The sequence below is a fragment of the Clarias gariepinus genome, chromosome 2 (assembly GCF_024256425.1).
Source record: "Clarias gariepinus isolate MV-2021 ecotype Netherlands chromosome 2, CGAR_prim_01v2, whole genome shotgun sequence".
NCBI classification, from domain to species: Eukaryota; Metazoa; Chordata; class Actinopteri; order Siluriformes; family Clariidae; genus Clarias; species Clarias gariepinus.
In genome coordinates, this window is record NC_071101.1 from 149202 (window position 1) to 174355 (window position 25154).

General features: G+C 39.2%; 2 protein-coding genes across 2 annotated transcripts; one reads left to right on the top strand and one right to left on the bottom strand.

The window, feature by feature from the left end:
- Positions 1 to 2159: 2159 nt before the first annotated feature.
- LOC128542989 (carbonic anhydrase 4-like) lies at positions 2160 to 11583 on the top strand. The gene is made up of 8 exons (XM_053513250.1): positions 2160 to 2264; positions 5038 to 5088; positions 5195 to 5356; positions 6958 to 7115; positions 8222 to 8314; positions 8776 to 8878; positions 9973 to 10130; positions 10259 to 11583. The coding sequence occupies exons 1-8, from the start codon at positions 2204 to 2206 to the stop codon at positions 10448 to 10450; spliced, it is 978 nt and encodes a 325-aa protein (XP_053369225.1). The 5' UTR covers positions 2160 to 2203; the 3' UTR covers positions 10451 to 11583.
- An 8085-nt stretch (positions 11584 to 19668) lies between these two features.
- LOC128543013 (induced myeloid leukemia cell differentiation protein Mcl-1-like) lies at positions 19669 to 21857 on the bottom strand. The gene is made up of 3 exons (XM_053513292.1): positions 21361 to 21857; positions 20212 to 20468; positions 19669 to 20112 (listed from the first exon to the last, which is right to left on the bottom strand). Exons 1-3 carry the CDS (start codon positions 21728 to 21730, stop codon positions 19999 to 20001), a joined length of 741 nt encoding a protein of 246 aa, XP_053369267.1. The 5' UTR covers positions 21731 to 21857; the 3' UTR covers positions 19669 to 19998.
- Positions 21858 to 25154: the final 3297 nt, after the last annotated feature.

Consider the following 25154-nt stretch of genomic DNA (forward strand, 5'->3'; position numbering starts at 1 on the left):
CCATTAGGACGCCTGCGAGTTTGGGCCCCAAGTGTGTGTGACTTGTATACTTTGATGTATAGCTACTGTACTTACACATAAACAAGTCAAACTCTGAATGATTTTCACTATGAAGGTCATTGGCTCAATCCAACAGCAGGACAGATATTTTGGGTCATTTGCAAAACAATGGAGACACACACACACACACACACACACACACACACACACACACACACACAAATTACATATTCTACACAAGCAACGACTGGCCCAAGCACCCGCACCATCACGATCGCCATCAAATGTATAAATGTCTTTATTAATTACGAAGCCTAAATACAGTGTGTCAAAATAATAGCAGTGTGTTAAAAAAAGGGAAGTCAATCTATCAGCAAAAAGCCGCCGCAAAGTCCTATTGTTAAAAAGGTTTGTTGTTGCTCTTGTTTGCACATTTGCACGTGCACTTTATGTTGTCTGTAAAAATGTTATACTTAGCTAGTTAGTTTCTGTTAATTTATGTTGTAATTTATGTTGCATGTAGCACCTTGGTCCTGGAGGAACGTTGTTTTGTTTCACTGTGTACTAACTGTATATGGTTGTAATGACAATAAAGCCTACTTGAACTTGAACATGTGCTGAAGAGGTTACAGTTCGCTAAAGACCACATTGACTGGCCTAAAGGGAAATGGTGCGAAAGCAAGATCGTCCTTTTTGGGTCTAGAGGCCGCAGACAGTTTGTCAGGCCCCCAAACACTGAATTCAGGCCACAGTACACTGTGAAGACAGTGAAGCATGAAGACACAAGCATCATGATATGGGGAAGCTTCTCGTACTGTGGTGTTGGGTCTATTTATTACATTTCAGGGATCATGGATCAATTTGAGTCCATCAGAATACTTAAAGAGGTCACGTTGCCTTATGCCGAAGAGGAAATGCCCTTAAAATGGGTGTTTCAACAAGACAACGACCCCAAACACACCAGTAACCGAGCAGCATCTTGGTTCCAGACCAACAGGATTGACGTTATGGAGTGTCCAGCCCGATCCCCAGACCCTAATCCAATAGAAAACTTGTGGCCTGACATTAAAAATGCTGTTTCTGAGGCAAAACCAAGAAATGCAGAGGAATTGTAGCACGGCGTGTAGTACGATTGTCACAGATGTGAAGCAGTTCTCAGAAACCTGGTTATACAACTAAATATTAGTTCAGAGATGCACACGAAAGATTAAACTTCAAGCATTTTTGTTTAAACAGTAAATTCATCACTTTATAAAGATGAGTGATAACACTGATATTATTTTAAATAGACTAATATTTGTTTTTCTTCACTTATATTAAACTAATAATCCATTTATCACATTTTTCTTTATGTTGAGATTCAGAATAGAACGTGCAGGGAGTCCAATGCATTACTGTGATTTAAATTAAAAGTTATTATATGGAGCTTAACTCACTTTCTTCTACACACTGCTATTATTCTGAACACAACTGTAATTGATCTTTCACATATAGAGGGAATATTACAGATGTTAAGGGACAGTAAGTCACACTTGTGCACTCGTTTATGTTTAAAGGGAGACCAGAAGCTCTAGAGAAGAAATCAAGCAGTTTAAAGGCTAAAGGGATTCGAGAGGCAACATTCAGAAACAAAGTGTCACTGAGCAGCTGCTGATAGGAGTTGGTCTGTTCGAATCCCCTGGAACTTGATTAAATGTTTATATATATAAACGTTTGATACGTAAAAAACAAACAAACAAAAACCCGTTAGTGACGCAGTTCATGAGGGAACCGAGTCCTTTCTGTGAATCACATGTAGGAACCGACTCCTTCGGCATGTACATCCGCTTACACATTATATTCTCTATTAAAATCCTCGAGATTCAAACACACAGATTCACATACACACCTCATTCCTCCTAACAAGCAGCACATTTATTGTTTCGGGTAAATATTTTAGAGATATCGCCTTCATTTAAACAAAAAGGAAAGAAAACGGAAAAAGAACCGCGTGAATGATTCATATGCGAGTCGACTCTCAAATGACTCGACTCCCAAAAGAGTCGACTCCCAAAAGAGAATCAATTCTCTAACAAGACTAGTTCACGAGCGACTTTGTGACGAGTCACTTTATCACTGATCGCTGGTCGAGACACTAGTGTGTGTGTGTGTGTGTGTGTGTGTGTGTTAACTGTCTGGTGAAGTTCTCTGGGGTTTTTCCAACATGATGCCACTAATTTTCTCATTTCTTCTGGTTTCAGTTTTTAAAACCTGCCTTTGTGATGGTGAGTAACACGAAGGGGCAGTTTAACTGTTCGCCCGGGTTAATGTTTTAACTAGTTTTAATTAGTTTACCTAACAAAGCGTCTAAATGACTAAATGTTACCGCAGTATTTTTAATATTGTGCTCGATATGTGTTCAGTTATGTAGACATTTAACTGGAGTTTTATGTGCTTTCTTTCACTCCCTATAAGGTATTTAAGGAAATTAGTTTGACTGTTGGCTTTAATGAGTTTAATGAGGAGGGTTTGGTTAGACGATAGCCCGCTTGCTTTATTATGAGGAAAGTTTCATTTGATTTAGTTTTAAGTTGTAGTTCAAACTTGTTTTTAACATGTTTTTAATGTTAGTTTTTAATCGGGCAGCTATCTATATACTTCAGTGAGTCAGCCAATTTGGTTTAGTTCTTTAAGAAGATACTATTTTATTAATATTAATTTTGTAGTAGGTCCCTTTGTTCTTCAAAGGATTATTATATTTAAGGCCCAACTACTATGCCATCCGAAGAACAAAGGGACCTTCGCACATTATGACATCATCACTATTAATACATCATAATGTTATATGTCACCACTGTGCTGATGTAATAGTGCTTGGACCCTAATAATGGTCCAATGCACTGTTGCATCACCACCAACCCAAGCCCGTATGATTTCAAGTCATCAAGGTTGCAAAATTGAGAAATGATTTTTTTATATCTCATATGGTTTAGCTGTGGCGAGGCCTTAAACTTATGGCAAAATTGGCTAATAACTTCTTTATTTATATATATTTATAAAGTTATACAATTTATTATGTCATAATGGCAAACTCGATATGAGTAACATCACACTGAGTGACTTTACATTTAATGAAATCACACTAAAACTTGTGCAAACATGGGCTAAAATCATCCCGAGTGAAATTATATTGAGTGACATCATAGTGTGCTGTCACAGGTGCTTGAAACCACCCATTGTTGGTGTTGTAAATATATTATTATTTACAACATCCATACAACCAAAATAAGGTATCAGTGCTAAAATGTGTCTCACCTAAGTAGGTGAAAAAGTGAATTTCCAGATAGCATCAGATAATACCATTTGTCATACAGTAATACTTAATACTTCTTGTCTCACTATCCATGCTCAATTTCCTGTAAATATGCACACTTCTTTATGGCTAAACACTATTAAATAAAACACAAATTTGCTAAATACAATTTCATGCCCTTTTATGTAGTGTCCGTAACTTTTTTAAATTCAGATCTTTCAATGCTCTTAATTGTCATTCAGATTTTACTTGGCCAATTTAGATTTCACATGAAACGACAAAAACTTGAAAAAGTTTAATGAAAATTATTCTAAAATGAAAAATTGTTAAGATATTGCAACATGAATTTGACATGGTTACAGACACTACAGATTTTCCCTTTTTAATGTTTTATTAAAAACACTTATACTGTTATAACAGGTCATATGCTTCTAAAGGCTGAAACCAATTTTAGTATCAATACTAATATATATGAATATGAATAATTTGCATTTTAAATTATTATTGTTTGAAGTGAGACAGTATAGCGCTGAAAAATGGCCATTTTTGAGGCCCATATAAAATCATCTCTCCAAAATGGCTGAATTTCAGCTCGAGTCTGGTGGTAGAGCTGCTTGTATTTCCTGCCAGTTCAACTTCACGTACCAAGGTCATAAAGTGTTTTTTTTTTTTTTACATGTACAATTTTTAAAGGTTCGTTCTGCTGTCCATTGACCATCCACTACAACTCCGAGATGGAGATACATGTATCCCACCTTTTTTTAAATAGTTTCAGATCCAACTGAAATATACTCTAGTTGAATGAAACTGGGAAGAATGAATTGAAGAATCTTATTATAGTATAAACCGTACTGCTTGGTTGAACTTGTATTTACAATTTGTGTTTGTAAGATCAAGGGAGAAAATAACTTTTGTGCTGATCGCTGAATAAACAGGCAATAATTATATCATCACGCAGACATACGTTCTAAATGAGCGTGCTTTATGTACAAAAAGGCCTGAGGATATCACAGTGTACCTCTCAAGTGCCATTATGAACTGTTTCTTTGCCACTATGGCTACAAAGTCAATTTTGTTTTACCAGGGGCTCAGCAGGCGAGCATGGAAACATCCTGAATATCTGAATGTTTAAAGAGAACAGAGGGAAGCTTTAAAAAGGGCTGGCAGTGTTTTATTCACCATACTACTCTGATTTATTATAATCTACGGTGTCTTACAGAAGACCTAAACGGTTAGGGGGCATCATTCATACAAATATAAAGTTAGACAATTTCTGAAAGTTATAATTTTTAAACGGGTATACATGGGTAGACGTACAGTACCCCATGATTAAATGTTCATAAAGTATCATGAAGGTTTGTTAAGTACACATGGAGATCAGTTTAAAACCTACAGTATGGCATGTTTAATATTCATTTATACATTTATTCTTCTTCTGTACCGACTATCCTGTAAAGGGTGACAGGGGCCTGGAGCCTATCTCAGGAGACTTTTGGCACAAGAGCACACACACACACACACACACACACACACACACACACACACCCTACAGGTAATTTGGGAATACCACTTAGCCTAACCTGCATGTCTTTGGGAAGAAACCCACTAAGCAAGGCGACAGTGCCAACCTCTAATCCACAGTGCTGACGGCGTTAAATATGAGGTTCTTAATTAATGTTGTTTAAGATTGCATGAAATGTGTTTGCAAATCTGCGTGTAGCTACTGATGCTTTTTTTTTATGCAGATCCAGTCTGGTGCTACGACTCCCAGAAGGCCGGTATCGAAGGATGCAGAGGTAATAATAAGTGAGCACAGCAGAAGATTTTTGCCTTTGGTAGTTTTGTAAAAGAAAATTTAGGTAAATTCTATTCTAATCCTGTTCAAATCTCTGTTGTGTGCAGGCCCAAACGAATGGTGCGTGGTGAATGTGACATGTGGTGGTGCCAAACAATCTCCCATCGCCATAAAGGCCAGTGAAACTGAAAAGCCCCAACCGACCAAATTAAAATTCACTGGCTATGACGTGACACGGACCATGAAGATGAAGAATGATAAAAAAACTGGTAATCTTGGAACTTACTGTACACGTCATGTACCTTATAGTAATATTTGCCAAGTGTCACTCCTGAGATTGACAGGTGTGTAGAGGTCTGAAAGGGAAACTCGGTCAGCCGTGTCACTTCCTCACCCGCATCAGTTTTCTATGGGTTCTCTATCATTTCTCCAGTCCAGGAAGTAACTGCAGTGCTTTGATTAAAGACAGGCAATAACATGCAAAGGTCCCAGAGAAGCAGGACGTTTAATCAGCAGTCCTTCTTCAGCACAGGTTATGTAATGATTGTACAGCATGACACTTTTCTGTATCACCTACAGTTCCTTTAAAGTCTAAAAATGTGTCTTTAAACTTTACACTTACAGACGTGTTACACATGTGACAGCAGAATTAATACGACTTACCATGACGCAGAATCAGTGTGAGCCTTGAGCTTGTTTCCCTTCAACAACACCATTTAAGGGAGTGTTTGTTAGGTCACATACAGCTGCCTAGGAGTCTAAAGTGTCTTTATAACATTTAGTATGGGCTCTGTGTCTTCAGTGGCCTCCAACTGTTTCTGCACCACGGACCAGTCGTATGTAAGAAAGCATAATAAAATGCATAATAAATACAACGTACTGTACCATAACACAGAATCAGTGTGAGCCCTGAGCTTGTTTCCATCCCATCTAAGAGTGAGGGGGGGGGGGAGGGGAGTGACACCCAAAGTCTATTCCTCATGCCGTCTGCTTCGTAATTAGATTTCTGTTGCTGTCACTGCAGACAAAGAGATGGAAATATCATCTCTCATCTCATATCATGAAGATATTCTGCTTTGATATTATTATTTATTATATTTGAAGGCCATATCTATTATATAGAGCGGCCTTGGTGCACCTTGGTCAATCACCTGTTGTGATAAACCCGTAATTTAGGTAGGATTAATGCAGAAGTCTTTTTTGTCTTAAAGTCTTATCTGCTGTGTCATCATTTACCCTTTTTTAAAGAGACTCTCTAGAGACATTTGTCTTTGAGCTGGAGTTAACTTGTAACATTAGATTCATTTTATTAGCCATCAAAACAAATGCCATCTGTTTCTCTCTGATTATTTTTCTAAATAACACTCTGCAGACTCCTAAAGGCAATAAAATAGAAATTAAATAAAAAATATATATATATAAATAATTCTTTCTGTGTGCCAAATGATCATGGCTCAGTACCGCTCCACAGCTCATTGGTTGGAGGCCACTGTTCTGTTTCATTGAGTACATGAAGACTGCAGGACGCCATGTAAACTCACAGGCCTCTGGACACCAAGCTGTTCTTCTCAGGAGTGTGATAAAGATCGGCCTGTCTAGTCTCGTTCATGCTGTTCTCTGTAAAACACCTAAAGTCATAGATTGTATTTTCTTCTTATGTATCGCTTGAAAAAGACAAATTTTAGTTTCATTTATGTTTTATATTTCTGTCTTCTGTCTTTGCACAGTCGTGACTTTAAGATTAAGATTCCTCCGCACATTTTAACACGTTTCAGAATTCCTTCCTTCCTCTATCACTTTCAGTACATTAGACAGTATTCCCTTTAAGGAAGTGCCGCTCTATTGTAACACCTTCCTTATTTCCTTGCAGTTACGCTCACAATATCTCCTGAAGCCCCTGGGGCCACATTGACATGGGGACGGCTTTCACGCAAGTACAAAGCTATAAGGATCGATTTCCACTGGGGCGAGGGTAATGAAAACCCAGGGTCTGAACACACCATTGATGAAAAGCAGTATCCAATGGAGGTAGAGTCATGATTCCCTTTGGCACACTGACAGTCATAATAAATATGATTATCTGATGAACTGATATATGTAGATGTTTCTTTATCAAGTTTAATGCAGTATGTATTGATCTGAAGTTACATTTCCCATGAGAAATGCAGTGAGATCCCAGGGTGTGAAAGTGTGTGATGTGGGTTTAATGACTATCTAAGACTATATCTGGTGTCTTGCACACTATTTAAGATGAACACACAATACGTGCACATTGTACTGGTAGCGAACAGCCTACTGTAGTGAGTATAGAGTGTTTGAATTAGATGTGTTAACATGTGCTATGTTTTATTGACCCCAGCGTAGCTGCATGCTAGTTATCTATAGCGTATATATCAGAACAGCTCTTCCACAGCCGCTGACCTTCGTGTCTTAAAGTAATAACTGACTGTTGTTGTTGTTGTTGTTGTTTATAATCACGTATGTTATCACCCCTTTACATGTGGCCCCACACACTCATTTAACACACTGTTATTTATTGTCAATTGGCCACTTATGCACTTCTGGTTAGATGCTAACTGAATTTCACAGGCTTTGTACATGTGCTTTACACAATGACAATAAAGTCAAATCTAATCTAATCTGATCTGAACACACACTCACACTACCAGTCTAAAGTTTGGACACCCCCTCTAATTTCATGGTCGTTCCTGATTGTTATTTATTTCTACATCGAAAAACAATACTGAAGGCGTCCAAAATATGCATTAATCTTCTTTGAACAGTTTATTGAGACGTGTCTGCTACTTCTGCTCTGTAAAGACTTCAGAACAACTCTAATCTTTCCTCATGGTAGCCATGGTTTTATCACGGTGCTTTATGGGTTTTGCAAATGCATTTGACAATATTGTTCTTGCCAGAACTATTCCAGAACAACTTATTTTTATGTCTTAAAATAGAAACTGACTGTTTTTTATTATTATTTAATTACATAATTCCATGTGTAATTTCATAGTTTTATGAAATCTCCATTAATGTTATATGATGTAGGAAATAAATCACAAAACACATTGAATCAGATGGTGTGTCCAAACATTTGACTGGTACTGTAGATTTGTAATCTCTCTCTTTCTCAGATGCAAGTCCTGCATTTAAAGGACAAATACACCAAGATAGAAGAAGCAGAGAAGGACCCAACTGGAGTAGCAATTTTGGCGTTTTTCTTTGAGGTTTGTTTTTCATGGTCTGCTGTAATTTTAAGCCATTTTACTGTAAATTATTGTTTAAAAGTCATTATTTCTATCATATATCAATGAACCATCACACCCATAGGTGACAGTGTAATGGGAAAACAACATAAACGTCTTAGTATTGTTTTGGGCCGGCATCAGCAACCAGAACATTTGACCTGAATACACCTTTCTTGAAATATCCTGGAGGATTGAACTTCATTTTCCCAAAAGATTTGGTGAAATTAACACAAAGTCTGTAATATATATATATATATACTGTATACAGCACATCTGATATTTGGACGAATGTGCCTTAGCAGGTTTCACCTTTAGCAAACACTTTTGGTAGCCATCAACATGCCTTCAGCAGAACTTTGGTTAAATATTTGATTATTGTTTATGACAGAATTGGTGGTGTTCAATTACATATGTTTATTTTTTGGAATTTCTTATTCCAGGCAGTTTCTCCCCCGGCTGAAGAAGCCCCGGCTAGTGAACAGACTTATGATAAGCAGTCGTACAAAGATTTGGTTGAAGCTGTGACAAAGATTATAGAACCAGGTAGGCCTGTTTCAATGTGACACTTGCTTTTCCTAAACTTTCGGTCAGATTTATACAGTATATGACGTAACAATCAGTTTGAGTCTCCAGACTGGCCTCTTGTCCTGTACATGTACAATAGTTGTTTTTTGCTATATTTATTGATGAAACAAACATACAGTTAACTAAAAGACTGTACTAAGTAGTTCTAGGCTGTTAACAGGCAAATTGAGAATCGAAAAGATGAGTTATTATTAAATAATATCATAGTTAGAATGACATGAAGTAAACGTCACTTTAGCAAAATCCCATGAGGCAGCTTTATTATCTGCAACTTACTGCAGCTACCTAACAAGAATATCAGGTAGAAATCAGTGAAACAAAACTATCATGAATAAAGAGATATATGACCGTAAACACATACAGTGCAGAGCCACCCCTAAATGATTAGATTAAAGATTCAAATAGAGAAATTGGAGGAAATGTTTTACTGTGACCGGCTGCAAAGTGCCTAAAGGTATCATTTAAAGCAGCAACACCATTTCCCCTCTCGTCTGTTCCAACCACTCAGCGTTCAGCATCAGCAGTATAACTGATCACCGGCCTGATCATCTGTCATCATCTGCTCCTGTTTCTCACCTGTTCGTGCCGCAGATGATTTTTAATCCTTAAATGTTTCAAAGGTCGCTGTGTGTCTTAACAAACAAAAGCCATTTCTCTGAGTGAAGATGTGAGGCAACAGCCTGTCAAAAAAGAGGCAAAAAAAAAGTCCCTTACCAAGCCTGGAGAATTATTCTTCAAGGTCACTTTAATAAAATACAAGAAAGTCTGGGAGCAAAATACAAAGGGTGCAGGGTGGCTCAAGACTTTTTACAAAGTATTGTGTACTTATGTCACTTCAGTAGGAACATCTGTACACATCTGCTTTATTCTTGCAGTCGTCTTTTAATCATTTAATCATCATTTAATATCTAAAGCTTCTTGACCTTAAATATGCAAGGATACTTGTGTTTTCAATTTAATCTTATTTCTTAAATCATCTAGTGACAAAAAGTGATAGAACTTTATGTCTGAGTAACTTATTATGATACATTATTTTTTATTTCTTTGACCAGACGCTATGGAAGATCTACACATCGCCCTGAATGACTTGATCCTCACTGAGGAGGACATGAAGGACTACTATTATTATAAAGGGTCTATGACCAAACCCGGCTGTCAGCCAGCGATCTGGATCGTGTTTAAGAAGGCTATTCACCTTACTCAAACCCAAGTAAGCCTAATCTTTGACTCAGTCATTTTAACAAGCTCTGGTTATGTGATGCTTTGTACCTGTAGCCTAAAAGAATTGTCTGTCATTGGAAACTATTTGTCTCTCTGTATTTCTGTTGTCCTGTACAGATTGATGAATTCCACAAAGTGAAGTATGATGAAGCCAACGCCCTGGTGAAAAACTATAGACCAGTGCAGCCTCTTCATGGGAGAGTAGTGCACGCTGGTGGGATACCCAGCTCTGGTGCAGTCCTCGGGGTCAGCTTCACCTTCATCCTGATGTGTCTGAGTGCAGCCCTGGGCTGTTACCAGCTCATATAGAGCCACACAGTTCTCACTTTTAATTAAAAATCAAACAAAACGTCAAAATGTCAGAGAACATGAGGAGTCTTGAAAGAACATAAAAAATCTTGACATTGTAAATCTTCAGCTTGGCGCTTTGTGGCTGGATAGTGCTGAAGGTAAATAACCAAATAAACAAACAAAACAAAGAAATAAATAAACCCTTTAAATATAAAATAGATATTAAATACTAGCAGATTAATAAAAGTAAACAAAAGTTTTAAATCACTTTGTACCATTTGTATGTTATCACTTCATAGTGTAAACGTTGTGAGTGGTACAGGTGATTTAAAAGAAAAAAAAACTTGAAAATGCATAAAAATCTTGACATTGTTAATCTTCAGCGTAGTGCTTTTGTTTATAGATAAACAAACAGATGAAATAAATAAACCCTTTTAATATAGGTTTGAAGCTTACAGGAAAATAAATTAATATTAAATACTAGCAGATTAATAAAAACTGAACAAAAGTTATAAATCACTTTGTACCATTTGTATGTTATCACTTCATAGTGTAAACGTTTTGAGGGTACAGGTGATTTAAAAGAAAAAAAACTTGAAAATACATAAAAACTTGACATTGTAAATCTTCAGCTTAGTGCTTTTGTTTAAAGATAAACAAACAAAACAAAGTAATGAATAAATGTTATATATAAATATATATTAAGATATTCAATACTAGCAGATTAATAAAAGTAAACAAAAGTTTTAAATCAATTTGTACCATTTGTATGTTATCACTTCATAGTGTAAACGTTTTGAGTGGTACAGGTGATTTAAAAGAAAAAAAAAATTGAAAATACATAAAAACTTGACATTGTAAATCTTCAGCTTAGTGCTTTTGTTTAAAGATAGATAAATAAATAAATAAATAAATAAACCCTTTAAATATATAATACGTATTAAAAACTAGCAGATTAATAAAACTAAACAAAAGTTTTAAATTACTCTACCATTTGTAATTTATCACTTCATAATTTTCATAGTATCACTTTCAACCTTTTGAGTGTTACGAAATACATATATAAATAATCTTGACATTGTTTATCTTCATCTTGGTGCTTTGTGTCTATATAGTGCTTTTGTTTGAAGATAGATAAATAAATACATACAGAACCCGTTGAATAATTGTGTTACTTGTGCATTTTTTCCCATATTTGTGGAGTTTGAGGTCAGTGACTCACTACAAAAACACATGAGTTTCCTGTATATAAAAACTCCAGTAACACATTGAGTGATACAAATGGCCCGTGTCCATGGCCACAAACCCAGGTGCCCAGTCGGTCTGCCTGTGTTGAGACCCTTGAGCGCGGCTGTGGGAGATTTTGCGAGATCGTACCAAACCAATTTTGATTTTAGATTTTGTCATTTGTGATTTTTGACACTGACTCATAGTTACAATGCACAAAATATTTTTAACAGCTTTGTAATTCCTGCTCTCTTATTAAAATAAATAGAGATTTCTCTCCACCTGCCATACTGGAGATATTCTGCAGTCAAACTGTTCACTTATTAAACAACAAAACAAAACAAAAAGCAGTGAAAAGTCAAACTGAGTCAGATTTATGAGTAAGAAACATTGGACTGGGCAGCACATCGGAGTTTTGACTTGCCTGGTGGGTGCGCTAATTTACGTAATTTTCCATCTCTGTGTAACTAATGCGCAGACAATCAGAATGTGTCTAAACTGGGGAAGACAAGCCTTGTCCTACAGAGATCCTTCTAACACCTCCACCTCACTCAATATTAATCTAATGAACTGGGTCCAACTAGGTTCTGATATGATGGTGTAGTTCTGACACTTGGCCAGCAGATGTCAGCAAACCTAAGTTAAAGATTGCACTGCATTTCCCTCTGCAGGCTTCTGGGTGAGAATTCCCACAGAATCACTGCTACAGTTAACCTTCTAAACTAGACACGTCTGAATGCTACGAGCTGCAGTGGACATGGACCATAGATACAGAAACACAGGGCAGTGATACTCGATGCTCTGTTAACCTTTTAATGTCACCCCACAGCAGCAGCGCCAGTATTAAAGTCTAATCTGGCTAGGGCTAGAGATAAGGGCAGAAATGTGAGGTTCACTGCGACAAATGGACTTTACCCAGAATAATTAATCATGCTGTTACACTTAAAGGATGATTTTTTTAAAGGTTTTTTTTACATTTTAAAGGTTGCTAATATTGCTTAATAAGTCTCTTAAAACAGGTTTACATGTATGCAAGGTCAAAAAACACTTTAGTTTTCTCCAAAAATAGAATTAATTTTACACTATTTCTAAATGACTCGTAAACGACTCATGTGAAGCAGTTTCCTCCTTTCCGTGAGCCCTCACTGCTGTGATTGGTCAGATGGCACGGTGATTTATGATTGGTCTACTGCTACAGCGTGTGTCGTAAAACGAAATGCCCATGACCATAACTGAATGACGGCTCTGGAGACGCGTCAATACATAGAAAAGATGGCGTCGGTTTTACCGCGTAACGACCAGCTAATTTTATATTAACTGTGGCTACTAAAATCCAGAGGTCTTTTATCTTTGTGTTGGTGTTGTGTTAAAAGGCCGGTGAGCAAAAAGGACAAACACAAACAAGTAGATAAAGCAAACGTGTATTATAAAAAACTAAATAAAGTAAATGAAAAAGGTGCACAACAACCAAACAAAGATATAAATAATATTTACAAACTATATATAATAAACAGTATGTCGTCGTGTGCGAGTGCAAGTGAGTGGAGAATGTCCGAAGTCCGTGTTTATTGTATGCGTGTTAGAGGAGTATACCGAGTATGGTTCGGTCTCACTGGGGTTAATAAAGTCAGAGAGGCCGATGACGGAGGGTGAGAAGTCCGGGGAATATGTCCAGTCAAAGATAATCTGGGTAAAAAATCTTCGAAAAAAAATGATCCACAACAATCTCTCCTTCTCTCGACCAAACAACAAGTGTGTGATGTGCGATGTGCGCATGCTCCGTGCCCTTACACTTCACGCGTGCGTGTGTGTGTGCACCTCGGCGTTTTTCCCCTCGCGGCTTGTTCAGTTTTGGTGAATGGTGGAGAATAAACAGGTAAAAAGGATTTCGTGTGCTCTCGTTTTTTATGTTTTTTTTTATATTACAAAGTGTTTAAGCGAAGTGTTCTCTGAAGACGAACCCGGCATGAACGCTTGGTCACATTATCAAGAGTGTGGTAACGTTAAGTAAGATGGCGGGCAATGTGTTCGCGACGTAGAAGGTGGACAGACATTATGCAAATATGTTACGGAGTGACGTGGATCCGTAACAGAGAAAGATTCTAATTGCTAACGACTTATTTAGGCGAATGTGAGCCGACGTCACAGATAGCGCAGATAGTTTATGTTCACATACAGCTTCATGACACACTGCATGAAAGATCATATTTGAAAAAGCATAATAGTGGCTGTTTAATGGATAAACCGTAACTAAGAGGAAGAGACTTAGAATTTTTTCAGGTTTTTTTTATTGATTTAGTAATTTATTATTGAGACAGAAAGAAATGTAATTAAATTATGCTTTATATAATATTTGAGTGTCTGAAAGTTTCCTTTACTCTAAGAAACAGCCAATCAGGTGGCACTATCGACCGCATGACCGAAGGGTTGTACATAAAGGTTTATAAGCGAAGTGACCGAGTTGTCTAGTTTACATTTCTGTCGACGTCGTCCAACGATGCGCTGTAGGGATAATTAGATAAGTAAACAAAAACACAATGGATAAAGGAAACTGGGAAATACTAATACTTCATTCAATAAAAAATGTAATACTATAATATTTGTTTACAATATTATAAATAAAAAAAACTTTATTTACAATGTAAATTACAATTACATTTACAATATAATTTCCTTACATTTATATACATTAAATATAATAATATAATTTTAATTTCTTTTTTTTATTCTGTAAAGCTGTCCATTTTCTAAAGCGCTGTACAAATAAAACTAAATAGACTTTAATTCCGTTATGCGGTCGATATTGAAGGAACAGCCAATCAGGATTAGTGTGTGGAAGTCTGTGATTGTGCTCGGCTGGTTTTGTAAAGCTGGACAAAGCGTACAGATGATAGAGATGTTGTGCACGTGCGTGGACAAGACGTTAAGCGTGCAGGGGATTTTATTATCATTAAATAAGGCACCTCCACAGTTTCATCATCCATCCAAAGAGCCTCTATAGAATGAAGAGACACCAGGGAAAAAAGAAAAGCGCCTTCTGTTATATTGTACTTTCACCTGCACAACACACATGGTGTTATATCATCTCTATCACATGGTGTTATTTCTATCTGTTATCACCCAGATGAGGATGGGTTCCCTGTTGAGTCTGGTTCCTCTCAAGGTTTCTTCCTATTACCATCTCAGGGAGTTTTTCCTTGCCACTGTCGCCGTCACCCTTGGCTTTTTCATCAGAGACATTTCATTCATCATTCATTCATCTAATTATTATCTAGACACATTTTTCTCACACATACACACTTCCAAATATTTTCTTTTCTTTTCCTTTCTAAAAAAAAAATAAATTCTTTAATTTTTTGTGGAGCTGCTTTGAGACAATGACCATTGTTAAAAGAGCTATATAAATAAAATTGAATTAAATTTAATTCTTTTTTCCAAAAAATATTTTCCATGAATTTAAGGCATTCGTTGTTGTCCTACATTCACATGATCGTAGAAGAAAATATCCCACAATTCTTTAAACTCTCTTGTCCTTTATTTGTTACATCACCCTTACCTACCTATTAAAATGGCATTTAAACACATTCAGGTAAACTAAAGGACACCTTCATGTACCTTGTAAAGGGAGATACAGAGCTGTTGTATTTTAATACAGGCTCCCTAACACCAGTTGTAAAGGTGAGTAAAGGCAGAGGTGCTGTGACCCGCAATGTACAACACTCTCATCCAGCGCTGATAATATAATGAACGACAACTATTATATAACCAGTTATTTATTTATAAAAATGTTTGGAATCATGTATGATTTTGGTTCCACTTCTCACGTGTACACCACTTTGTATTGGTCTTTCACGTGGAATTCCAATAAAATTGATTCATGTTTGTGGCTGTATACAAAATGACAAAATGTGGAAAAGTTCAAGGGGGCCGAATACTTTTGCAAGCCACTGTAAATATACATTCCCATTATACATTATGTGACCGTGACCAAACCTAACTCTTCTCTCTCCTTCTCCCTCTATCTCTCCCGAGCCGCCAGTGATCCAGACCCCCTCTGTCGTCTGACTCGTCCTGGTGTCCCACTTCTGGTTGGAGATCTCGTCACATGGACGCCCCGTGTGGTCAGTCTGGGATGCGTGTGGACTGGGGACGGGTCCAGTTGACCATGTAGACGGTCCGTCCTCTGTTCTGATACAGACAGCTGTTTCTCTGAGGACTCGTGACTGCAGTTACTCCATAGTTCAGGACTGAAGTTTCCTACAGTCTACCTGAGTCTCCAATAACCAACTGGACTCCATATGAACTTCTCCACATCTCCTGTTCTACTGAACTTCCAGCCTCCTAACACACAGTATGAGTGCAGATCAATCCCTGCTATCCGTTATCACCCAGATGAGGATGGGTTCCCTGTTGAGTCTGGTTCCTCTCAAGGTTTCTTCCTATTACCATCTCAGGGAGTTTTTCCCTCAGCACCGTCGCCCTCGGCTCGTTCATCAGGGACATTCTCATTATTATCTAAACACATTTTTACTTCTTCTACACATTTCCATAATCTTCTTTTCATTGTGAAGCTGCTTTGAGACAATAACCATTTTTAAACGCGGTTTATAAATACAAATGAATTGAATTGACCTCATTTTCTCAACAATTTAGATGCAGACAAACACATTGTGTCATAAAATTTCAAAATTCATATCTGATGCTGCCACGTCTTACTTAGATAAAAAAGATCTCATACACACTTATAATAATCATTGTGATTGTGTAAAGCTGCTTTGCGACAATAACAATTGTTAAAGCGCTATACAAATAAAATTGAATTGAATTAAATCGAACCCAGACCCTGGAGGTGCAAAGCCACAGTGCTAACCACTACACCACCGTGCCTCCGCACTAGATTTCATTTTGCTTTACTTTATGATTTTTATTATATATTCTTTATTTTTTATATTTCTATTTTATTCTACTATTTTATTTTTTATTACCTTATTGCTTGTACATTATGTACATTTAAAAGTTTTCATATTCTCTCATATTTCTAATTTGTAAGCTCTTACTTCTCTTACTCTTATCTCACCCTGGAACGTTCCTTTGACCTTGAGATCATCAGCAGTCATATAATCATTTTACTTCATCTCATACTGTGTATGACTGTAAATGGGATAAATAAAATTAGAATTTGGACAGCTTATTAAGCCTGTTGTCATCACTTACACTCGCAGCATAAGAAACCTGGCAGTTCAGAAGTGGCCTGCAAACACCACAGGACCTGCGAGTCTTCTTAGGGAATAGAGAAGACTCTGTCTCTTCTTGTGTAGTGTCCATGTTTGTACTCTAATCCAGTTTGTCATTCATTAGGTATTCTTTTCAATTTTATATATCACCACAAGGTGGCAGCACTACCACACAAATGAATCTTTTATCATCAAGTGCAGGTGTTTACAGTAATGCTTCTAACCTCCCAGCAACCACATAACTGCAAGTGTTTAAAAAATATATATACACATATACATAAATTAAAGGGATATAAACATTCTGCTTTCCTGAGGCCAGAGAGAAGTCAAGAAATTCATGAATTTCTGTAAAACTGCTTTGTGACCATTTTCTATTTTAAAGTTCTTTATAAATAAGAAGTCATCAAGTTGGCTGAGTTTGTTTATAAAGCCAGGGATTCCTGGGATATGTAGCTGCTCGAGCTTCCTGGAATTTAGTTTAAGATAATGAGCTGTCCTCTAATGTACGGCCCAGCACCCACTCACCTCTCCGCTCTAATCCCACCACGCACTGCACCACGTTCCCTCCGATCCTCCAGCACTGCTCGTCTCATCCCACCATCTCTCAGGGATCGAGGAAGACATTCGTCCAGGCTCTTTTCTGTTCTGGAGCCGAGGTGGTGGAGTGAACTTCCTCCAGATGTCTGTTCACCAGAGTCTCGGACGATCTTTAAATGACGACTCAAGACGTATCTGTTTCTTTAGTCTTTGGGCTAATCCCACTCTGGGTGAGAGCGTTTATCAAATGCCTAAAAATGTAAATAATAAAGTAGTTACTAAAAATAAAAGAATAAATGATGAATGGTTTGATCTGTCAGGGGTATTAGATTTAGGCAGAAACAGAAGGACCTAATGGAGGAAAGAGGTAGCTGAGTCTGATGACTGTATCAGTGGGATAAACCCTTATTTGTGAATATGGCTTTACTGAAAGACTCAGAAACACTGTTGTAGTCTTTATTATAGAAGGGTGTTCAAGTCAAAGCGGGACTTTTGATTGTACAGAATAACAGAACTCAGTCCTGAGAGTGAACACTCCCTTTATGTCTCTATATAATCCCCTGATACACTAATCACAGTGTCTCACTAGAGCCTGGACACCATCAGGGTAGAAAGTTCTCTCGGACTGTCTGTCTGATTCATGTCCCAAACGCCGGCCCCCCAGGAACTGAATTTGAATGTGTTTCCTCTTGTGGATTCACCTCAGTCATCTCAGGAATCGTTTACTTTCTGCCTTATTAGTGTTAAATCTAATTTCTGTATCTATATCCAGATGTCTGTAAAGATTTGTTTTAATTTCCGTTATTAAATGTCTATAAGAAATAACTTGATTTAGATGAAATTTCCATTATTCTGTCTAGTCTCAGGCTTTTTAAAAGTTTTATTAATTAAATTACTCTGCTGTGTATTGATTCATTTAGATCAATTTGGACTGCCATTTTTTTTCATTTTCTCTCTCTCTCACACACACACACACACACACACACACACACACACACACGCACCAGCTGACTTCTGGGAAGTGTTTTGTTTTTGTTGCTTTTTAAAGTCATGTGGGCGGGCTGTTGCTAAGAGCTGGCAGAAAACCCCAACAGCCAATCAGGAGCAACCAGGAAGTAGGCAATAACAGGTCACATGACCTTTCTTCAACACAGGAGGAAGTGTGTGTGAGGTTTTTTTGTAGAGTCAAACTCCTAAATGCAAAAAAAAAAATAATCCTAACATACCGACACACACCCGACACACACACACACGGCCCATTTAACTGTATTTATCATGGGCATTAATACATGGATAAGTTTTGATGATAAAAACAGATCAAATCTTCTGAGAGGAGTTGCTCTAAAGCAGGGAAAGTTTAAATTTTTAAATCACTCTGTAAGTGTAAAATGCAGATTTGCTGCATGACGTGTGTGTGTGTGTGTGTATAAAGTTCTCGAGCTGGAACACGTGTGTAAAGTCCACACTGAGAATAAACTTGCTAAAGTCAGCTAACCAGCTTTCACTCACACACACACACCAGCTGAGCACCACAAAGAGTCAGCACAGACGAAATGCACACACACACACACACTAAACACCAGTGTTATGGTAAAAACACAAAAACAGGGCCGCACCCAATAACACATTTCTCCCTCCACACACACACTTATTTTCTGTTACAGCAGCTCAGTTTTATATTAATATGCTCTAATATTTTGTTGTTTCCATAGTAACAGGTCATCCACAGGTATCAGTAAGGAGTCTCCAGTGCGAGCGCTATGTAACAGTCAGAGGTAAAGCTGTAGCGTTGCATGTGGGTTTTCCATTCAGACAGGACTCACCTGAGGTTTCACTCCTCTCACTGTGCATATTATTATAATAAATAAAATGGTTTGTAGATTACTGTTGTGTACTAGACATTTCATCACTCATGGCATTACCAGAAGAGTGTAGACTTCCCTGAAATCCCCCAATTAATATTCCCAGAACCCTGAAAGGTGTGTACACCATCACAGGGCAGGGGCAGTCCCAGGTGGAAATTTCCACTAAAGTAATAAATAAAAATCCCAGAACAGTACATATCCTAAGACAGGCAGTAAATCCTCAGCTCTTATCTACACGACACTTTTATAACTACAGGCGGACGGTTCGTACAGACGCCTGGTGTGTTCTGCCTGGTTCTGTACTCAGGTGATAATACAGTGGACACAAGACTACACACTCGATGAGGTCACAATAAATTAACACACCACAGCATTCTCTGTCTGAAGTGTTTATTAAAAAAATAAAACTTTTTCTCCAAACTGTAAAACTCTGATACTCTTCACACGGTCACAGCTCTCAGCGACGCACCCTGCCACGTGTGGGAAAAGTGCGGTATAATGACGGGGGCGGAGCTTATCTCGGTGAGGGAACTTTTATTCTTGAAAATAAACCTCTGTTTCCATAAAATACACAAACACACACGCACGTATAAAGTGTCTTAGTGATCATCCTGAACAGCACAAGCATGTCCATCCTCGATTCCCAGGAATGAAGGACTCTGATGTAGTCATGGTAACAGCGCTCAACTCTGGCTCCACCACTTCATCGCATCAGTGTAAACAGACACGCCCCTATTCCCAACCCGGCCACTGCCATGAGCGCGTTCCGGACCGTGGACTCGGGATCCTCGACGCGGAAGAACTCCACAAAACCGTCCTGTAACACACAAACACATGGGTAAACACAATGACAACCCACATCAGCATGAGAGTAAATTGTGTGTGTGTGTGTGTGTGTGTGTGTGTGTGTACTCACCCAGCCCTTGTTGTTGATGAACCAGTGCTGGAGTTCTGTGCTGAGATATGAGGAGATCTGTGAGGCGACAATGTCCACAATATCTTCAGCTCGATCCTTCACACACTCCTGCGTCAGACGCTCACACACCACGGCTCCCAGAGCCAACACGCTGGCGATGCGACCCCAGCTCATCACCCCGTCGCTGAACACACCGCGCAACACGGGCTGCACGCTGTCCAGACCCTGGGCCTGGTCGAACAGTCGCTGCACCATGCCTGGAACACACACACGTTATTATGACCACAAATCTCTCTTTATTAAGTCATTATCTTACAGCAGTGACAATCACATCCTGCGTACACTCCGTCTCCATCAGGAGGAATTACCCAGAATTCCCCTCACTGTGGGTGTTTACATAAGATTAGCTGTTTTTTTACTTTCTATACTGAACTTCTCTTTTATCCAGAGTGTGTGTGTGTTTCTGATAAGCACATTTAAAAATAAGCAGATTTCCAGGAACCCCATTTCCTTATAAATCAAACAGCATTTCTAAAAAAAAAAAAAAAAACACGTGACTGTGACCACACCCAGAACCCAGTAATTAATTAGCTGTGCGCGCGTGTACTTTATTACTCTGCTTGTAAAGTTAAATAGCCAGTGTGTAAAGTACAGCTCGCTCACTCTGCACGAGCACTTCACTTCACTCACACCGACACTGAAGTCTAATCTAACGAGACTTTTCTAGAAAATGGGCGAACACACAGAGCCCGCCTGCTGCGTCCTGATTGGTCAGTTCTTACACTCTGCTGCGTCCTGATTGGTCAGTTCTATGCGTCTGTTACGTCATAGTTGAATGACTCTTCGAGAAAAAATGCGTTTATCCAACGGATTAAACCAAAACAGACAGTTACAATATTAAAAAAGGATATGAATTTACAAAATAAACGTTATATTACTAACTAACCATCGGGAACGCTAAACACAGTGTCCTAACATAAACATTATTAATAGAGATTAATAGATAATAAAAGGTTAAAGCCCCCGCAGTGACCGCGGACGGACACACACACCCCGCTGTATTCGACCCCGTGTTCACTAACACACACACACACCCCGCTGTATTAGACCCCGTGTTTACTAACTCAGCCGAACCGCTCCAGTCCTCACCGCTGTAGGCGATCCTGTGTTTACTCAGCAGGTCCCGCAGCACCCTCTGCAGGCTGGGCAGCGCGGGGTGAGCTCTCCCCTGCCGGGGACTCGGGCCTAGGCCGGTGTGAGCGCGGTACAGCTGCCTCAGGAGCTCCCGGGTCTCCCTCTCCAGCTCCTCGCCGCCGGCCTCAGGCTGTAAGCGGCTCTCCGTGTCACCGAGCCCGGCTTTAACGGGCCAGGCCTCGGGCTCCTCCGTGTACCCGTCCAGCTCCTCCTCGCGCTGAGAGAACGTCTCCATCGGAGGGGCCACACCGGACACTCCGCCATTTTCAGCTCCACAGCACAGCAGGCTCAGGGGCGCGGTCCGCTTCATCATGCTCAAACTCATCTCTGTCACCCGATAAAAAACCTCAAAATGGAGAAAAATAAACCGAGATGGAAGTTTAATCCGATAAATCAACCCTGTTCACTGTAGTCTGACCGAGCTGAAGCGGAAACGATCACACAGCGCAAGCCTATCTTATATATAATGGGCGGGGCATACGTGTGCGTCACGCGTGCGTCATTTAAAAAAAAACCGGAACGGGAAGTTCCATATATAGTGACTTGCGTTTTCCATTTTTAAAGCTGTTAGGCGACCGAAAATAAACTCAGCAAGATGTTATTTTATATTATAGTAATATTATAATATTATAATATTGTATACAGTGGAGACGCAGACACTGTAACTTACAAGCTGATATTACACTGAAATTACATTTATCATTAACAAACTAATTAAAAGTTAAACATAACGTTAAACTGTCAATGTGTTAAACAATTCATAAAATCTGGACTGTCGAATCGGATTAATAAAATAATATATAATATGTAATATTTTTGGTTATTATTTATTTATATTAATTACTATTACTACTTATGTATTATTTACATTTACTATTATATAATGAATATTGCTGATTTAATAAAATTATAATAACATATATGTCAATATATAACATATAATACATTTAGTATTAAAGTATTTATAGTTTTTTTTATTTTCCTGAAGTGTGTATATATTTATTTAAAAATTTTTTCATTGTTGTGTGGATCAGTTGTTCCTCTGTGGCGACCCCTCGACTGGAGCAGCTAAAAGACTAACAACAATATATACATGTGTAGTGCCCCACTACTGGTGTAGTGTCCATCCCTCAGCGTATAACAGAACGCGGCGTCAGCGAATGTAACAGTACACATTGGCATCACCTCGTATGTCCTACTTCTTCTTCTTTGTCTTTTGGCTGTTCCCTTTCAGGGGTCGCCACAGCGAATCATCTGCCTCCATCTAACCCTATCCTCTTCTCTCACACCAACTAACTTCATGTCCTCTCTCACTGCATCCATAAATCTCCTCTTTGGTCTTCCTCTAGACCTCCTGCCTGACAGTTCCAACCTCAGCATCCTTCTACCGATATATTCACAATCTCTCCTCTGAACATGTCCAAACCACCTCAATCTGGCCTCTCTGACTTTAACTCCAAAACATCTAACGTGGGTTGTCCCTCTGATAAACTCATTCTTAATCCTATCCATCCTTGTCACTCCCAAAGAGAACCTCAACATCTTCAGCTCTGCTACCTCCAACTCTGCCTCCTGTCTTTTCTTCAGCGCCACTGTCTCTAAGCCGTAGAGCATCGCTGGTCTCACCACTGTCCTGTACACCTTTCCTTTCATTCTCGCTGATACTCTTTTATCGCACAACACACCTGACACTTTTCTCCACCCATTCCAACCTGCCTGTACCCGCCTCTTCACCTCCTTTCCACACTCTCCGTTGCTCTGGACCATTGACCCCAAGTACTTAAAATCCTGCACCTTCTTTACCTCTGCTCTCTGTAGCCTCACCGATCCACCTGGGTCCCTCTCATTTACACACATGTATTCCGTCTTGCTGCGGCTAACCTTCATTCCTCTGCTTTCCAGAGCATACCTCCACCTCTCCAAATTTTCCTCCACCTGTTCCCTGCTCTCGCTACAGAGCACAATGTCATCTGCAAACATCATAGTCCATGGGGACTCTTGTCTTACCTCATCTGTCATCCTGTCCATCACCAGAGCAAACAAAAAGGGGCTTAGAGCTGATCCTTGATGCAGACCCACCTCCACCTTAAACTCTTCTGTCACACCTACAGCACATCTTACCACTGTCTTACAGCTCTCATACATGTCCTGCACCACTCTAACATACTTCTCTGCCACTCCAGACTTTCTCATACAATACCACAGCTCCTCTCTTGGCACCCTGTCATACGCTTTCTCTAAATCTAAAAAGACACAATGCAACTCCCTGTTACCTTCTCTGTACTTCTCCGCCAGCATCCTCAAAGCAAATACTGCATCTGATGTACTCTTTCTAGGCATAAAACCATATTGCTGCTCACAAATGCTCACCTCTGCCCTTAACCTAGCTTCCACTACTCTTTCCCACAGCTTCATTGTCTGGCTCATTAGCTTTATACCTCTATAATTGCCACAGCTTTGCACATCTCCCTTGTTCTTAAAAATTGGCACTAATACACTTCTCCTCCATTCCTCTGGAATCCTCTCACTCTCCAAGATCTTGTTAAACAAACTTGTCAAAAACTCTACTGCCACCTCTCCTAAGCACTTCCATACCTCCACAGGTATGTCATCAGGACCAACAGCCTTTCCACTCTTCATCCTCTTCAACGCCCTTCTCACCTCACTTCTACCAATATTTGCTACTTCCTGTTCCACAACAGTCACCTCTTCTACTCTTTGTTCTCTTTCGTTTTCCTCATTCATCAACTCCTTAAAGTACTCCTTCCATCTTCCCATCACCCTCCTGGCGTCTGTCAGTACATTTCCATCTCTATCTTTAATCACTCTAACCTGCTGCACATCCTTCCCATCTCTATCTCTCTGCCTTGCCAACCTGTACAGATACCCCTCTCCCTCCTTACTGTCTAGCCTAGCATACAAGTCCTCATATGCTCTTTGTTTGGCCTTTGCCACCTCTACCTTCACCTTACTCTGCATCTCCCTGTACTCCTGCCTACTCTCTTTAGTCCTCTCAGTGTCCCACTTCTTCTTAGCTAGCCTCTTTCCCTGTATACACTCCTGGACTTCCTCATTCCACCACCAAGTCTCCTTGTCCACTTTCCCCTTACCTAATGATACACCAAGTACCCTCCTACCTGTCTCCCTGATCACATTGGCTGTAGTTGTCCAGTCAACTGAAAGCACCTCCTGACCACCCATAGCCTGTCTCAACTCCTCCCTAAAGACTTCACAACATTCTTCCTTTTTCAGCTTCCACCACTTTGTCCTCTGCTCTGCCTTTGTCCTCTTCGCCTTCCTCACCACCAGGGTTATTTTACACACCACCATTCTGTGTTGTCTGGCTACACTCTCCCCTACCAACACTTTGCAGTCACTGATCTCTTTCAGGTTACAACGTCGACACAAGATGTAGTCGACCTGAGTGCTTCTGCCTCCACTCTTATATGTCACCCTATGTTCCTGCCTCTTCTGGAAGAAAGTATTTACCACTGCCATTTCCATCCTCTTTGCAAAGTCCACCACCATCTGTCCTTCTACATTCCTGTCCTGCAAACCAAACCTGCCCATCACATTTTCATCACCTCTGTTCCCTTCCCCAACATGTCCATTGAAGTCTGCACCAATCACCACTCTCTCACCTCTGGGGATGCTCTGCATCACTTCATCTAACTCACTCCAGAATTTCTCCTTCTCTTTTAACTCACATCCTACCTGTGGGGCATAACCACTAACAACATTGAACATTA